The sequence below is a fragment of the Vidua chalybeata genome, chromosome 15, assembly GCF_026979565.1.
Source record: "Vidua chalybeata isolate OUT-0048 chromosome 15, bVidCha1 merged haplotype, whole genome shotgun sequence".
Lineage (NCBI taxonomy): Eukaryota > Metazoa > Chordata > Aves > Passeriformes > Viduidae > Vidua > Vidua chalybeata.
Genome location: NC_071544.1, coordinates 15,024,403 through 15,042,449, shown reverse-complemented (window position 1 = coordinate 15,042,449; position 18,047 = coordinate 15,024,403). Strand labels below are relative to the sequence as shown.

The following is an 18,047-nucleotide window of genomic DNA, read 5'->3' as shown; positions in this document are numbered from 1 at the left end:
ACTTCACTCCCGGATCATTGTATAACTTTATCTTCTCTATGACTGAAGCCTTGGCTCTGTTGTTCCTGTTTTCAAGAGTATTTGATCATTTACCCTGGTGTTAGAAAGATACTTAACTTGTTTTGTGATATTTATATTCTGTCTTGTAATATTGAACACTTAGGAAAAACGTCATGTCTGCATTTTCTGGTTGCAGAAAAAGAGCAGAGCAGCCTGTGCTGAAATGTGACTTTTCATGACAGTGCTTTGGCTCGGGTTTAGCAGATGGAGATTTAAACAAGCCTTAGAGGTGATCTGCAGAGGAAAGGAACTCACTTGTGCCCTTTTTCATTTCCTTAGGATAGATACAAAAGACCTGAGAGGTTCTTAAAGCAAACTGCACTTTTTTTTTTCTGTAGCTTTTCCTCTGGAAATGAAGGTGTCATTATACTGGAAGATTGGGGTGACTGGAGGTCTGTGGATGTGTACTCTAAAGCCCTTGGGAAGCTACAGCAGCTGGGAAGGGCATGAACTTTTAATCAGTACTGAAAATTGTGTGGTATTTCTTAAAATATTATCTGTTTAATGCTAATACCTAATTAATTCTTGGGGAGAAAAGAGGTTTTAGTGGTGCTGAGAGGTAACTTGTAACCTATCCTCTTGACCGTGGGAGCTGTCTCAGAGCCATAGCTGAGAGATGTAGCCTTTCTGATATTTTTAAGGGGAAAACATAAGGGAGGGGGAACAAACTTTACAATTTCAACCCTAGCCCAAAATTTGCTAGTCTTCTATTTACACGAGAGAAAATATTTTCTAAATGCCTTTTCATCTGCTTTATCACACCCAGCATGAGAGGTAGCTCCTTTCTCTCGCTTCTCTGTGCAGTCGCACACTGAGGCCAGAGCAGGTGATTTACTTGCAAAATCAATATGTTTGATGTTTGCTTGTGCCTTGTCTCCATTTTTTTTCCCCTCTATCAAATACAATTCCACTGGCAGTGACAAAGGAGGGGCCCAGAGCTGTCGTGTCTCCACCTTGCTGCGTCTCTTGGAGACCCTTTGCTGCCTGTGCTGCCCTGGGGCTCCCCCAGTGCCACTAGGGCTGCTCTGCTGGTGGGAGATCTTAGGCTGTGCTGAGTGTAGAAACCACCCTTGAGGACTCAAAACTGTCCTTGAAAAAGGACCTGGCCTCATGCCATGTGTGAAATGAAGGTGCAAATAATGTGCTTGAGGGAGGCTGCCTGTACTCCTGCCCTGAAACCCTCACCTGGAACGGGCACAGACCTTCCACCCTGGCAGCAGTCAACTGCTGCCACTGCCTCCCACAGCCAGGGGTTGTTTGCACAGAGCAAATTCTGGTTGTCGGGAGATCTCACAGCCTGTGAACCTGCACTAACAAACTTCAGTGCTAATAGAATAAATTTTTTTCAGAGCCTTTCAGATAAGGTTAGGGAACTCTCTGTGTTTAAAAGATTCAGAGGGAAAAGATCAAATTCTGGAGATTTAGAGTCTGCTGGCCTGAATTAGTGCCGTATTTTATAACAGATGTACAAGGAAAAGCAGAAACATAGATGAGTGTTCATGACCAGGGCAGAGGCATTGTTAAGAAATGCACAATTCTTGACAAAGACAAATAAAAATAAAGGAGGAGGTGTGGTATTTTATGTTAATGATGAGCTAGGCTGCAAAGAAGTAAAGAAAGCATAGATAAAACAGGATATTTGGGGGTTGCAGTTATATCAGGGAAATTTGACAGCAGAGGCTTTGATTTGGAACTTGCTGGGGAAGTATATCCAGGGGTGGAGCTGATCAGAGTTGAACCTATTGGTGGAAATCAAGCTCAGCATTTGATAGACTCAAGGAAGGGGGAGGAAAACTCCTTGGGTTTCTTTGAGACCTAGCATGAGAATTTGTAGGCCTGACTGCAAGGACTGCTAATAAACCGTTGTAATTCCACCTGATTAGAGGATGGCAAGTGTAACGTGTACACTGCAGAAGAAGAAAGGGATCTGGGTAATGACTGGCATGTTAGCCTGACCTCGGCAGTGCATAAGGCTTTTGAACAAATTTTAAAGGAAAGAATAAGTGGAGTCGTAGAGCTAAATGAAGAATGGGATAAAATGCAGACAGATTTTCCAGCTGTAGATTGTGCAGGTTAATCTGTTCCCCCCCTTAGATGGGACAGCTGATTTCCCAGGCAAGAAAAATGCAACAGATTTTATCTCTAGGAAATTTCAGAAAAGGGCTTCTCATGGTCAGGCATCAGCTGTACCAGTTGATGAGGTCATTATAGCTCAGGAAAATAAGTTTTAAAGTGGAGTAGGTGAGGGCTGTTAGGGTACCTGGGGGAGTGCGGGGGACACTAAAAACCTTGTGTTGTTTCAAGCTCAGCACAGGTGGAGGTAGAGAAAAGCTATGAGGTAGATGCTGAGAACAGGCAGAGAGCATGGAAGATGATGGCAGTGTTTGAAGGAGTTGATGGGCATAGACTGTCCAGGGACATGTCTAGGCAGCAAGGTAAGAAAAAGTACTGCCAGGCTTTATTGCAGGGAGTACCTTGCCAAAAACAGGGATGGAAGGAAAAAGCTGACTAATTCTGGATGGATACTCAGCCATTTTCTGATAAAAATATACAGCAGACTGGGTGCAATGTCATGGACAGAATCCAGTGACCCAGCAGACCCCAGTCAGCTGTGCACATCGTTTTATATAACACCAGAATTTTCCTTTCCAGCCCTCCCAGGTACTGCCTGCAGAGGATGTGCCTGAAGATGGGGAACCCATGCAAATTGCACAGAGGTGAGTAGGGTGTTCAGAGTGTGGGGCTCACAGGTTCTCTCTAGTAATATGGGCTCTTCCACTCTCCCTGGAGTATTTTGGGGTGCAGTCTCACCACAGCTCGCTGCAAGGCTTGCTGGAAAGGCTGGCTGCAGTCACTGCTGTTAAGTATCCCTGGAAATAGATGGCTTTGGAGCAGCATGGGAGAGGTGGGGCACAGCTGAGGAGAAGGGATCAGTTGCTGTTGTTACTTTATAAGCTGTGCAAGGTGCATTATTGTACAAGTTGAAGGAGTTGCTCCTTGCCCTCTGAAGCTCCTGTGACATGGTGCAGTAAAGCCATGGGGAGCTGGAGGTGAGTTACAGCGATGCCATCACTTGTCTGTCGGGGAAGGCGCACAGGCAGCACGGGGAAGGGTTTACTGGATTTCTGTGTGTATTTTTATGTTCTTGCCTTACTGCTGAAGAGGAAAGCAGGGAGGAGGAAGCCAGACGGCACTGCCTATCAGCCAAAGATAGAGTGCAGTGCTCCAGAAAAGCCACTTCAGCAGATGACAGGTGTGGGGCAAGTCAACATGATTTTCTTCAGATTTAAGCCTACTCCTCTTTTCCTTTTTTTTTTTTCCCTCTCCTTCCTGTGGGATGCAATTCCACAGGCTATGAAGAAGAAGGACAAATGGGAGAGGATTCAGGAAGCAAGTTACAAGAAAGGCCAGATAATGTCATGTTTTTAATTTGCTGGGTTTTATAATTTAAACCTGCTTTGGAACAAAACTGCCAACTTTCCTGTGATCTAACAGCATTTGGCCTGAGCAGTTAATATCAATATGCAGAGTATGAAAATCCCTCTTGCTTGCACCTTTCTAACAAGCTTAAAACCTGCCTTGGGGAGCCGGAGGAACCTGCTGCTGCTGAGGCTGATGAGCCTGTGACAGCTGAGCTCTGAGCTTGCGTAGAAGGCAGCGAGGTGTGTGCTCTGCAGCGCTGGCCTCCTGCCTGCTTAGGGCCTGAGAGCCCAGGATATGAAGGATATGAAAGGAGAGGAACCTCTTTCCTTTGGTGGGGTTAGTCTGGGACATTCCCCAAGTTGCCCAGGAGCTCCTGGCTGCCTGCTTTGGGGGTGGGATGCACCTGGATGCGGTGGCCCCTCCTCGAGCAGCTGGAACATCAGCAGCAAGGCAAGAAATGGCTGCAGTCTTTGCAGTTTTGTGCACATTAAGTGTTGCCATCTGGCTCCTGGTAATTTGCCAGCACAGGCCTCTCTTGGGTATGGTTCAGGCACCCCAACTGGCTGGCCTCAGCAGCACTTAATAGGAAAACATGGCTCTGAGCTGTCTGGAGGGAGTGGAGCAGTTCGGGAAGTGCCAGTCCTGTGAAGAAATTGCTTTGCTTTCTGTGGGCTGCTCTCCCTGCTTGTTCCACGCTTTGTACAGAGCATGGACGATTGGGGTTTTAATAAATGATTATAGGCTTTGTTTCCAGGAGATAGTTGGTGTAGCAAGAAATGTGGTTTGACTTCAAATTGATTAGCCCATTTTATAAATGTCATAGCAAGTTGTTTTGTGTGAGTTCTTTTGAAGAGAGCCCTGATGTTAGACACAGAGTAAAACACGCTCAGCCTGGATTCATAACAAATGCTTTGAGATGCTTTATTTAGAGAGAAAAGCCACTTGTGATTTTCTATCAGAATTTTGTTATTTATCATAAATCAGCAGTGGCTGTTCTCTCTTCTCTAAGGCCTGTGGTTGAGCTTAATAAATCTTGTGTTTGTCAGTGCGGGGATTCATGTTTTTAAAGTGTGTTCTTGCATACTTGATCAGACTAATCAGAGAGCCATGCAAGGCGCAGAGTGTGTCAGCATGGGTGCCAGACTTACTCAGCAATGCCTGTCTGTGTCAGAAAGACACTGTTCAGTGAGGTGGGAGAAAAAAAAAAAGGACTGTGCAGTGAGGTGGGAGAAAAAAAAAAAGGAGGAATCCGAAGGTCAAAATGAGAGGAGCAGTGCTGGGTGCTGCTCCGAGGAACCACCACACTAATGCTGTAAGGACTTTGCTGCAGGGAAAATGCCTTGTGTCACATCCGTGCTGCTTCTGGCTGCCATGCACAGGGATAAGGGAGGAAATGAGCAGTGTGAGGCGGGAGAGGATAATGCAGGATAAAGCAGGTCTGTCTTTCCCCTGTGAGGATTTCCTTCCCCAGCCAGAAAGAGGCACAATGCTGGTACCTGCACAACTCCCACATCTTCTCCCACAGAGAGTCCCACAATTGTGAGCAGGTATTTTTGCTCCCTTGACAAGAGATAATGACCCTTTCTACCTTTCTAGAAGAAAAAAATGTTCCCTTTGGGGCTTTTGCTTAGGATGGCATTTTAGACCCATATTTTGCTGTTAATCCTGGTCATTTCTGGCTGTCAGATATTGACCACTTGGAAATTATGGCATCATCTCCTGTTTTGAACTGTGTGAGAAAGGCAGGTGTGGCACTCTCTCCTACTGGGTTGGAGATTCATGTTATATTTATGTTTCGAACAGCATCTCCACAATGACCCCACTTGGCAGTAAAAGGAGCTCAGATACTGCCACAGAAAACTCTGCTGAAGAAGAGATCTCTGTTTGCCCAGGTAAGAGGCACTTGAGACTGTTATGAATTTTGTACCAAAAGTTACATGCTTAGGAAATTCAGAGAAAAGAGAATTTTCAAGTTATTTGAACAAAACGAGATTTCTTTCCCATCTCCATTTTTCAAGGCTAAAATTATTCAGGTAATTTAGTTTGATCCCCTAGTTTTGGACCCATTTCCTCTAAGGCAGTTTTCTGACAGGGATTGCTGGAGACTTGCTGAAGAGACACCTGGATGTGCACTGGGCATGGAGGGATCACTCAAAACAAGGTGTCTCTGCAATGCAATTATATTTTCAGATTTTTCAGTGTCAAGACAATGTGCAAAGCACGAGAGCTGAAATAATTTTTTGTCTTACATTAATTAAACATGTTTGGGACTAAGGAGTTTTTCTTCCTTGGTCTCTCCTACATCTCATGTTTGAGATTTTCTGGTCCAGGGTTTTAAGTGAGAAAAATAATGAAGAGGCTGCTCCTGTTCATGAACAGCTGTAGCAGGATAGGTCATGGTGGTGCTTGGAGGCATATTTTGTTGCTAACAAAGATGTGGAGGTCTAAAGGAGGTGTGACTGTGAGACAGACCATGGAATGGAAGCTCTGCTTGTCTTGATGTGAGAGCAGCTCTATTCTTGCTTTGTCTCCATCCCAGCAAGTGTCCCACACACTTTCTGTGTCTAATCTCACTCCCCATGAAGCTACACAGCTGCAGTGCCTTTATCCTCACAGTCCCATGCTGTGACTTTAACCCCTCGTCTGGCTGTGTTGTTGCACTTTGTCTGATAACATTTGTGGCAAGTCTAAAGAATGTCTTGAAACTGTGAATACTCTTAAAAAGCATTAAGGACTAAGCTACATCAACAAGTGAAGAGATAGTTGGAGGCTGCAAACCTGTGCTGACATGGAGATGTTTTTCTGCAGAGACACAGCCAAGCCCACTGGAAGCTGTTGAGGAGGAGAGTGAAGAGCTCTGTTCAGACAGCAGAGGTGCACCTATGCAGGTAAAAGAGCTTGAAGGGTCCTGTTTCCAATCCTACCTTTTAGACCTCAGTTCAGATGAGCTGTGCTGGCATTTCCCTTTAGGTAGCTGGAAGCTTGGACTTCTGCTGTTTGGATCCTCACAAACAGTTCCCTCTTTGCTTTTCTCTACTGCTTTGTATCTCCAGTCCCTTTTGGCTGGGGACTGCATGCAGCTGCTTCTGAAGCCTTTCAGTCCTATAGCTGGAGAGCTGTTATCAATTCCAGCCCGTTCTTTTATGTCCCAGTGCTGCTGAGCTGGAGGATGCCATCAGCGTGGGTGGCAGTGCTGTTGCTTGCCCATGCTCAGGGGTACAAGCTGTGATGTTCAGCAATGCAGAGGGACCCCAGCAGCTCTGAGAGGAGTCCGAGTAAACCTCAGTCTTTTGTGCTGTCACCTGCTTTTCCCTGTTACAGTGCTCTGAACTCCAGTTTGCTCTCCACAGACCATATCCAAGAGTCTGAGAGCTTCACCCAGAGAGATCAGACTGGTATAAAGATGTGCATGAAGTGTTGAGAGCTGGTGGTGGTTTTCAGACCAAGCAGAGTGTCCTGAATCTGGGAATCTTGCGTTTTGCAGTAATAGTTAATAGCAATAGTAAGTCAGTGGCAGGGCCATCCTTTTACCTCTTGCTGCAGATGTGTGCTGTGTGCAGCCCCTTTCCCCGTGTTGTCACACCTGCACAGCAATTGCTTTGCAGCTGTCACTGTACCAACATCTGACTTCAGTTCCTGCTTCTGATAAAACTCCCTTTGTCTATTAATTTAGAGAGCGATATCAAAGGGGTTGCCAAGTACTCCTCTGGCGCAGGGTACATGAATACAGAATCGTACAGCTCTTGACAAGAGGATTCATTTGTGGAAAGCTCATTCTGGGAGTTTGCAGCTTGAACAGCACGTCTGCAGTTCCAATGTCTCATTCTCACAGGCCTCTTAATAAACCATCTTCTGCTCTCGTGTGCCTTTCATTCTGCAGGTATCTCCAAGCACTGCTCAGTCAATTAGGGACTGCAGCAAGGAGAGAGGCGGTCCTGGGCTGGCCACCAAAGCACATTCATGGCCCATTTGGCTGTGGCCAGGACACTGCCCTGTCCCCTTGTGCATTGCAGAGGGTGCCCTGTGCCTGGGTGGCACAAGGTGGTGGGGAGTGGGTTCCTAGGGATTGTTTGACATCATTATGGTTGACAGCAGGTCCCAGACCAGAGCTGCAGACCTCCAGGAAAACAGCAGAAACAGCTACCATGGCATCAGTGGTTTGCAGGAGCCAGGCAGAGACCACTGGGAATGACTTCTTCCTAGCAGATGCTGAGCCAGGACACAAGAGTCTTGTTGTTGAGCTCACCCTCTAGCATTGCTCTTGGCTGGCTGTTGGCTGCAAGTACTATGTCTTGTAGGCAATTTCCTCTGCTAAAAAGCAGAGGCAACTGTCTCTGGCTCTGACAGGGGTGATTGGTTCTGCAGTTGAGGTTTTCCAGACTGTTACAGCAAGGTTTTGTACAAGCAGTCTTTTGTTACAGAATGTTGCATTTCCATTTAAAATTAGTAATTTACTGCTGAATGTAGGCGGGCAGGGTGTGCAGAATTGGTGATCTCCTAAGATTGCTTTAAAAAAGGCAGCTATAAGGAGCAGTGCCTGCTGCTTTTCCCATCATATTTTTTATGTGTGTTGTCTGTGTAGTGCAGGTTTGATCTGATCTTTCATGTTTGACACATCTTGTATTTTATGGCTCTTCAGTGTGATGCCCCACAGTGAGGACTTCACAAGATGTAATGACACTGAGATGTGAGAGAGGGGTACAAGTGTTAATGCTGTAAGTGATGTACTTCAGCAGCCTGTGTTTGGCTGGAGGAACTCTTGTGGCAACTCCTCTGCAGAAATTCAGGGCAGAGAGCCTCCCTGGGAATGAGGGATGTTCCAGGGGCTTGCTTTCGTAGCCTTTCAGCTGGTGTCGGGGAGAAATGTGTTTTGAGAGTTGGAATCTCAGTTTGTGTCCCAGTCCTGCAATTTTTGTCATAGCTCCTCTGAGTCAACAAAGCACCCTCCTTCCCTTTAGGACATAAAAGCCAGGATCAGATCCTCATTTGGGAAAGGAGGTAATAAACCGAGTAATACAGCAAAGCGCTCCAGTGGCACGGAGCATCTTGGCTGACCCCAATTACTGCTTCCCTGAAATGATACTGTTGGAGGGATGCAGACAGCAGTTTTGCTGCACACTGTCCACATGTCAGTGCTTAACTCTAAGAACAGAAACCTCTCCCATATTATTTTTCTATAGATTTCTCTACATGGTTAATATTTAAATAGCTTTTCTTAATCATCGTGGGGAGGGGAAGTTTTTTCTTAATGTGGAAAAATCTTACAGCGAGCCCGACTAGGCAGAGATGCAGTTATGAGTGAGATGGCTGCAGTCTGCTGCATTTGGGAATGTCAGTGGCATAGGGAGCAGGCTGGATCTCTGTGGGTTGGTAGTGGAGCACCTCTGCAGCTGTGTGACCAATGCAAAAAGAGAGTGTCCGTAAATGGTAATGGCACTCTGAGAACGTACACGAGCTGTGACATTGTGCCCTGGCAAAAAGCCTCTGCTAGTAATTTTGTGTGACACAGATTTTTAATGGTATTGCCTCTCTCCTTGATCGGTGTCCCCTCTCATGACTGCTCCAGCCACCTCCTCTCTAAAGGAGGAGCTTCCAGTGATCTCTCCAGGCTTCCTAACACCACAGCAGCCTCCTTTCATCCTGGGGGAAGCTGCATTCCTAGACAATGCTGCCTGTGTAGCATGGATCATGTCCAGAAACTGATGAGCACAAGTCAGGTGTTGAACTCTTGCTTTGCCCCATGAATTTTCCATCAGTTTCGCTTCTGAGATTTCCTGATTAATGGAAGCTTTGCCGTTTTTCCACTTTAGTGCAGGTGATGTTTGCCTTAAACGGTGTGCATGGCTGTGCAGGGAGTTTCACCATGATTCAGAAGGACATGTTGCCTTTGCAAGAAAAATTAGTTATTAGTGCAGCGTAGTTTGTTCAGCCAGTGGTGTTATTTCTGAGGACTAAGTGATAAAGGAAGAGCAAAACTTACCAAGAGAATCTGAGTCTGTGTGAGCGTGAGTAGCCACCAGACAGCATGGAGCTCTGCACCTAAGCAAAGTAAGAGAAACAGCCCTGTCTGGCTAATATTTCTTCTTCTTCCTTAGGTTGGTGGGGATGAAGATGCTGGCAGGACTGTGTCTGAGTGCAGTCCTCCAGCTGCTGCCCGTGTGTCGTGCCCGCTGTGTGACCACAGCTTCCCGGCTGACGAGATCGAGCTGCACGCCATGTACTGCAACGGCACGGCGGGACCGGAGCCTGGCGAGGACGCTCCAGGTCTGCTAAGTGCTCCTTCCACGTGTTTGCTCCTCGTGCTCACCCCCCTTCCCCTGTTGTTACTTGTCAGGCAGGTGCTGCACTCTTGTCTCTCTCAGGATGGGGAGGTTTGTTCACTCTGCCTTATTCCATCTCCACGCTGCTCAGGAGAGTGTTATTGGAGGTTCTGGTATTTCCAGCACCTCCTGCACAGAGACATCGTTTCTGATTGACTTCACACAATAATTCACCACATTATTCACCTCCTGAATATTACCCCAGGATCTAGTTCTGGATGCTTCAAGCAGTACTTGTAAGATTTGTCTATTGTGTGCTTTGTTGAGGACCTGCAGAGAATGTGACAGTGGTAGAAAATGGAAGGCTTGACCCATGTGGGCAATCGTCCTTCAGGGCTATTGAGAAGGGAAAATATTCTGTACAACCACAAGAATGGCCTGTGCTCTGCATGAAGTCTGATATTTGTATGTGTAAAAATGGCCTGTTCAGGTGGCAGGGACTGCAGAAAAGTTTCCCTCTTGTTTCACTAAAATTGCAAAATGATAACTGTCAGTCTGGGAGAGTGGATTTTTCTCCTTCATGTGAAGAGTGAGGCATAGAAGCACAGTCAGAATGCCCATATTAATCCTCTTTGTATTCTTTTTCATATCAGTTTTCCATAGCCAACCTTTGTAGAGCTTAAGTGAACAAATACACTGGTTGGTTATCAACATATTCAGTAAGTTATGTTTTAGCTGCTGCTTGAAATGTAAAATCTGTGTTAGCACAATGTCAGGTAATATCAAAGTAGTAGCTTGTAATAAGATTAACTTTTCAGGCTGTGAATATATAATTTTCAGTTACATACTGGCTTGTTAAATGCAGCCTAAATCAATGATGTTTGAGCAATTTGAGCAAATCATAGCTAGTACAAGAACTGTAACTTCTGCACTCCTCTAGCAGGAGGGAGTTTCACCATGTAATCTTAATGCAGAGTTGATGTAGTTTTTAAATAAAAGGTTCCTGCGATACTAAATCTTTGGGAATGTGACATGGGTCCTGTCAAGATAACAGGAGCCAGAGTAAAGGCTGATACTGGCTGGTGCTTAATTTTGGTGGAAGGTTCTCTCTGCAGGCACAACCCAGCTACTGATGCAAAGCATTTGGTTCAGGCAAGTCACAAATTATCATAGTTCGTCTCCCATCCTCAAGACTGATAAAGGTTTTATTTGTGTTACGAAATGGAGCAGAATTTCTAGTGTGCCTTTTAGCAGGAATGTCTTTGGCCTTGTGGTATTCTGGTCCCTGATGTGGCTGGACTGTGAGTGTATCCATTGATCCTGGGGAATTCCAACTGTGATCAGGAAAAGGCTTTGAAGTCTTTAGCAGAGCAAGGGAATTTGTTCTTTTCTTTGGTGTTGGCTTTCAGCAGGACAGAGTTCAAGGCTGGCCTCTCCATTCTGCTTCCAGGCTAGTCTCCTTGGGGATGTTTGTATGGGTAGTTATTTTGGAATTGCTACTCTGCTGTTCTGGCTTGTTTAGAACAATCCCCCTGTAAGGAAACCAGCCTGGAATAAAAGGAATTTTGCTCTGTAATAGTGGCCGTAAGTAGAGCAATGGGTCTGGGACAAAATCACAGTAATTTGAGTTTTCTATTGCCAGTTATTCTAGTATTTTCCCTGTAGAGACCAGGCTCTATTAGCCATAACAGTCTAAGACACCTGTGTTGTTTGCACCCAGACTCTTTGCAGACCATGGGCTTTCCAGGCTTGGGCAGAATCCTGCCTGCCTGTGGGGCTCTGGCTTGTGGGGCACCTCCGGCCAGCTTCCAACAGCTGTTAGAAGGCAACTGTCCCCCAAAGGGCTCTCAGCTGCTGGGCTAGTCTGTGAGATTTGGGTTGAATAGGCAGAGATGCTGTTCAGCTCTGAGCAGAGGCCAGACAGTAGCCTGGCACAGCTGTGCAGGTACAAAAGGACTCTGTTTCCAGGGCTGTTACCTTGGCATCCACCACTAGCACAACATCCACAGGTAAAGCTAATGCATGGGGAGAAAAAAGATGTGAGAGAATTGTCTTCTGAAGCAAATGCCAACTCCTGTGTGGGTCCAGAAGCTGTTCTGTACTGCTGCAGCACTGTGTGCTCTTGGCTGGCTGCTGGCTTCCCTGGGAGCACAGCAACAGCCTTGTGTGAGAGGAAGTCAAAGTTCTGCCCTCTAAGCCATGCCCTGATCTATTAAGAAAAGATGGCTTCAGTTTTCCTTTGGTGCACTGGATCAGGGGTTCTTAGTCTGTCTTCAGATTTATTAATTAGACTTACTCCTGATGTCTCTGGAATTGCAGTCCTGCAAACTATAGGTGTCAGTGATTTTCATTTTAATACTACAAAAGGATGAGTTCTTGCTGGTTTTACTTCTCTTCTTCCTTCTTATAATCATGCACCAAAGTCTCTCAGTCCTAGGTCTCAGGAGGCCAGCTCAGTCTGGCTGACATCTAAGGGCAAGTTTTCAAATGAGCAGCTGGGCAAGATGAGCTACAGTTGCTTCCCCTACGTACATGGTCAACCTGGCTGGATGCCCAGACCACCACATACCTGGGCAGCATGAAAATCTTATCATGAATTTCCACTTTCCTGTGATCTGAGTAAATAAAAAAGAAGAGCCTGATGTTGTGTTAGCTACTGTACCAGGCTGGAGAGGGCTGAGGCCCTGGGTTTCCAGCTCAGTGACTGGTGTTAATTCCAAGTGAATGAGTGGAGCTGTGGAATTTCTATGCCAGCTCCCTCTTTCTTCATGCACTCAACTAAAGGGGCTCACTTGTGTCAGAGGGCTCTGCTGGAGTCACCAGATCCATCACCCACTGCTGCTGCCAACGCAGGGATCCGCCGGTCTCGGTCTGGAAGCGAATCTTGACTGCAGCTGAGTACAGCAAATACTCTTGGGCTTTGTGGCATACTCGATGCCTCTCACCTTCATCTACATCCATCCGGCATTCTCAGTTCCCAAGTGAGCCCAGGAAAATGAGGATTTGGTATATCCCTTCCTCCCAAAGGCTCAAATGCAGTCTTGATGCAGCTGTCAGTCTTCAGCAGCAGCACTGGTGCTGTTAAAAAGCTCTTGACAGCAGTAGAAGTGGCACTGATACAGCAGAAAGAGTAATGAAATGGGTGCAGAGGAAAACTGCGTGGCTTCTGAGAAGGGACAAGATGCCATGAGCCTGACACGAATAGATCCTGGAGGGAAGTGGCACAGCTGGTAGTGAGCACAGGGAGCTGGTGGATCGGACTGCAGGTGGGCTGAGCAGGAAGGTGCTCTGTGGCTCTGACCTCGCAGCTCCACGTGCCAGCCAAACCTGGCAGCCCCGGGAGGTGCCCGGGCTGAGTGTGCTGATAGCAAGGCAGGGTTTGCTGCTCTTCCCCAGGGTGAATGCTGGAGCCAAACAGGCCAAGAATGACTTGTCAACCAGAAGAAATGCTGAGTGAGGGAGAAGGTTGTTCTTGGGCCTTGGAGTATGTCTGACCCAGCAAAGAGCATTGCATTTGGGAGAGTTACAAGGCTCCTGTCACACAAGCAGGTCAGCACTGCTCTGTGGTGGGGATTTTGCCTGTGGCAAGTGTTTTCCTGTGTTCTGAGCCCCCTTCTTGGGGACAACTAGCATGTTTTGGCAGGGGTTATGCCTCACCAGCTGGCTCTGTTCTCTCTCCTCTGCTGCTTCTTCCAGCAATGCAGCTGAGGGTCTCCTCCTGGGCAGCTGCAGAGCTAGTCCCAGACATCTCTAATGGGCCCATTATGCCAGATGTGTTCACTGCTTTTGGAAGAAAATAGAACTGATTAACACCTGAGCTGGTGCACAAGGCTTGTTAAGGAATATTAACGAGCTGATTTGGAGAGCAGTTCTCACCATGCTGTCAAACACACATGTTGGTTGGGTTCTTGGGAGGCTGGATGTCCTGGGGGGTGGCCACTGTTATCGGTCTTCCTAGTTAGGCTGGCACTTCAGATCTGGGCCAGACTATGTTAAAAAGAGACATTTCCTTTAGTTCCTGTGAATGATGAGCTGTTGGTATCAGTCATCACCTACGAGACAATACACACATCCCAGAAAGGCTTGAACTTGTTTCTTTAGCATGGTTGTCTCCCATCAGCCCCAACAGCTCCTGAGCACTTCACAGTACATTGCTGGTTGTAGTTGCAGATCAGTGATTGTTGCTAAATGAAAGGCTGTGTTGCATTATGGATAGATATTGGGGTTGCCCAATATTCTAGAAATGGGGTTTTGCTAAAACTCAGAAGAATTCCCTTTGTTCCGCACAAAATTTTGTGCTTTGCTTTCTTTATCACAGATGATGTGCTAACAATAACAAGTTTGTTGTGCCTATACCTTGGAGTCAGACTTTTGTCCTCATGAGTATGGGAAGCAGCATCACCAAGCCGTAAAACAGCTCCCTGCATTGTCCCCTTAGCCAGCATGCCTGAGAGCACTTACTGTGACATCTGTTTTGGAGCTGGAGTCTTGAACGTCCCTGGTGAAGCAAGCTAAGCTATCTGAAATGTTCCCTGAGGATCTTTGCTGGTGGTATGTCAACAGGAATACGCTGAGAGGAATTCAACTGAAAGGGACAACACTCCAACGTGCTCCCTGCAGATGCCTGCAGAGCCAGTTGGGAAAGGCTCCTTGGGCTTGCTGGGGAAACAGAAATGGTTGGACCCATCATCAGCTGCTCAGCTGGGATCTCACTGGCTACCCACGTGTTGGAGCGTCTGGAGAGCAGCACTGCTCCTGCTAGAGATCTTCATCCAGGGGACTGCCAGGGCTGTCTGCGGACAATAGCACGGATCACCATGGTTCACATGGGCAGTGGGAAAGAGATGAGTGTGGGCTAATTGATGTAACTTTCTCTTTCCAGTGAGTTGTGTCCCTTCCCAGCCAGGCTCTCTGTCAAAGGTCTGGTGCCTCTGCACAGCTCTTGCCTCTGCTCTGCATTTCCCTGAGCCCACAGCTGGCACTGCCCCTCACTGCAGCAGGCATGGGAGCCTGGTTTGGCAGGGAGCTGGGCTGTGCTGCCAGAGCAGCTGGGTAACGCTGCTCTCAGGCTATCACACTGCTGTCATCAGCTCTGAAATTCCTGTAAACTACAGACTGTCAATCCAGCTGTTTCTGGCAAATCAGGTGTGAAGTGGTCAGCTGGCTCCCCAGCCTGGGAAAGGTAAATTTTTCAGTATCCTCCCAGGAAAAAAGGAGACTTGTTCAGCAACCTCTTCTGCAGGAAAGAAGACCCTGCTTGTCCCAGTCTACTGTTTCTTCTCCTCTACCATCACTTCTGCTGCAGCTTTGAGTGGAAGTGATGGAAACTTGGTGCATTTGAGCATGATGTAGGGATGGTTTGGGGTGGATGGTAATAACCCTTTTTGTTAACCCTTTCTGTTTTTCCTCCAGTGCTCACCCGGCGTCAGAGAGAGGCAAGAAATAAAGCTGCCAGTGGTAAAAGCAGCCCACCATCCTCAGACATTGACAAGTAAGTAGGTATGCCTGCTCCTCCAAGATTATTTCTGTGCTTCTGTACTAGCTTGACTATGGATGTCTTTATTCCTGTACAAGTGCTGGCTGTTGGCCTTATAACAGTGTTTCCCTAAGAAATTGCTTTTCCTCAGTGCCTCTTGTTGCAGTGCTGGCTATATTTAAACCAAAGCAAGAGGAATTTGCTGTTCTCAGATTGTTTATTTTTGCACTGATTTCCTTTCAGCCCAATCCATGGCGGGTCAGGGGCGCATGGCTGCTGGGGGAGAGCTGTAGCTAAAATGGTGCTAACTCAGCCAGTTTCTGATGGGAGGTTTGAGCTTGGTAACCCTGGGAAAAGTAGAGGCCAGGACATGGAGGCTGTCAACATGGCACCTGTAGTGATATTCTTAATTAAATTAGACTTTCAGAATAGCAGTGGCTTTGTTTAATCTCTCTCCATGCAGCCCCTCCTCCTGCCACCCACACAAAGCATCATAAGAGAGGATCTGACAGTAAAATCCCTGCTATGGAAGCAATTTTGCTGTTACAAACAGTGGATGGCAACATCACTAATGGAATTAGGCTAATTATAGAGAGGACAGCTTCTGTTTAGACACATTATCTGGGTAATCAGTACTGACTGGAAAGAAAATACGGGAAAAAGTGCTGCAGAGTTTTGCTCGATGGGGGCTCTCCATATGCATTTTAGAGCCTGGGGTGTTGCACTCAGAGAGTACCACTATCAAACTGAACACAATATTGCTGGGGCTGGTCCCTGGGGCCTTTGTCTCTTCTTGGAGATAGTCCATTCCTGAATGCAGCTTCCCTCCCAAAGAGCCAGTGTCCTCTTCTGCAGGGTTCAGTCCCTGCTGAGAGCTGGTGTGGAAGTGAGTGTAGCTGTGCAAATCTATGCCTGACCTTCATCTCCTTTCACCCAGAATAATCTTCTTCCCAAGAACACTCAGTTGTCCTGCATGAGCCTGAGCATCTTCCACTCAAACGAGGGGGTTTGAGAAACAGGCTGAGGCAACCCCCCCAGCAGGAGCATGTGCTCTGCAATTCCTCTCCCTGCATGGCATGATGTAAAATGGAGACAGTGCAGAGAAAGGCTTGATTTACTAGTCAGACAAGTTCATCCAGCCCTGGTAAAATGTCTCTCTGATTTAACACACTTGGTTTACTTTTCAGGCAGAATTTAACTCCCCTTTGCAAAGCCCTTGCACTTCATTTCTGTAGATTTTGACAGGGTGCTTTATGTCTGGGGAAAAATCAGTGGTGTTTGAGATAGTTAGATGAGCAGATTTGATTACTGTCCCGCTGCTGCAGCAGCAGGATCCAGAGGAACAGGCAGGGAAAACTGATAATCACTCAGTCTTTGCGATTGGTGCTGGCCTGACCCCACTGAGCGAGACTGGATTTGGTGACACGTCTTCTCCACAGCATGGCCTGGAGGAGGAGAGTCACCACCGGTGTCTGGGAGCCCGGTGCAGGGTGAATCCTAATGCGGTGCTCTGTCCTTTGCTGCCTGGCAGGTGTGAGAAGTGCTACCTCTGTAAGTCACTGGTGCCACTGCTGCAGTATCAGAGGCACGTGGACAGCTGCCTTCAGGCTGCTAGGCAAGCTCAGGGAACCAGGAGGCTGCGAAGAGTCAAGGTGAGGGGCGACCCTGCACACCATCCCCTTTGCTTTGCGCTGGGTGTGGGGCTGGGTTGGCAGCAGGAGCTGTTTCCCTGGTTGGCAGGGATGAGCTGACCTGATGTAGGATTGCCTGTCCCTGTGGGCCACTGTGGACAGAGAACTCACTGCCCTCCTTCCCACGCCGGTCTGCGAGAGCACCAACCGGTCCCAGGGGTGAGCTAATCCAGCAGAGCTGCCAGCAGCCTCTCCAGTGGGCAGGCAGCCAGGGCTGTCCTGCTGCCAGCCAGCACGCCTCAGTCCTGCAGCCTTCCTCGGCTGCATGTCGATGGAGTGGAGGCCAGCGTCAGGATGACAAACCTATCTGGATATCCACAAGCCCATTCCCATGGGGAAGGCTGTAGAGCCAGAGCAGGGGAAATTGCTCAGTGCTGGGAGCGAACAGCAGTGTCCCAGGAGAATTGTGGGGGAGTGAGTGTGCTGGAGGTGTGGTGGGTGTGGGGAACATGCCTTGCTAGAGAAGGTGGGAGGCAGGAGCGTGGGTGGCAGCTGGCTCACAGTCACTCGCCAGGTGTTAGCCCCCACCGTGCTTTTTCCTGCTTGTGGCAGTCCCAGGGGAGCACAGAGGGTCCTTCCAGGCCTTCCTGCTGGCTCTTGCAGGCAAAACCCTCGTGCTGCAGCTTTGCCTGTGCTCAGAAATGTGATTCACGGCATGAAGATGCAACATGATGTCTTAGTTTTGTATAATCCCTTAAATCCATCACAGACCTCAGCCCTTTAGGGATTCAGATGCAAATGATGAGATTTCTGGTTGATGATTTTGGCTGGGATTCAGCCAAGTACTGTGTGGTTCAGAGTACTGCAGGGCATGGCTGCTCCTGCATGTGACCAGCTCTGTGGGGGCTCTTTGATTCTATCCCTGTGCCCCACAGCTGGCTGGTGTGTGGGTCCTGCAAGCAGGCACAGGGTATGGGGGAAGGATGCTGAAGCCAGGGGGCTCTTTGGGAAGGCTCAGCAAGGCTCTGTTACCTCTGGACCTTGTCTTTTTCTGGGGTGGCAGCTCACTGGGGAAGCCTGGGCATTGGCTGGGCCATTGCAAAGCTTCCTAATGGCACAATTGGGCTTGCAGTTTTCTGCAGTGGCCCATTTTGAGGTGATTTGCAGCTCCATTGCCACAGCCAGGATGCCAATGCC

General features: G+C 47.7%; 1 protein-coding gene across 6 annotated transcripts in view; it reads left to right on the top strand.

Moving 5' to 3' along the window:
• Positions 1-18,047, top strand: part of UIMC1 (ubiquitin interaction motif containing 1) — a 39,835-nt gene that overhangs the window by 20,204 nt on the left and 1,584 nt on the right. For 4 of the 6 annotated variants that reach the window (XM_053956795.1, XM_053956796.1, XM_053956794.1 and 1 more), the window contains exons 6-11: positions 2,713-2,777; positions 5,287-5,375; positions 6,292-6,371; positions 9,579-9,747; positions 15,156-15,234; positions 16,751-16,871. In XM_053956795.1, the coding sequence (XP_053812770.1) occupies positions 2,713-2,777; positions 5,287-5,375; positions 6,292-6,371; positions 9,579-9,747; positions 15,156-15,234; positions 16,751-16,871 (603 nt within the window). Of the gene's footprint in view, positions 1-2,712; positions 2,778-5,286; positions 5,376-6,291; positions 6,372-9,578; positions 9,748-15,155; positions 15,243-16,750; positions 16,872-18,047 lie in introns of those variants that run through there. The other 2 variants (XM_053956799.1, XM_053956798.1) reach the window with 2 other exon arrangements.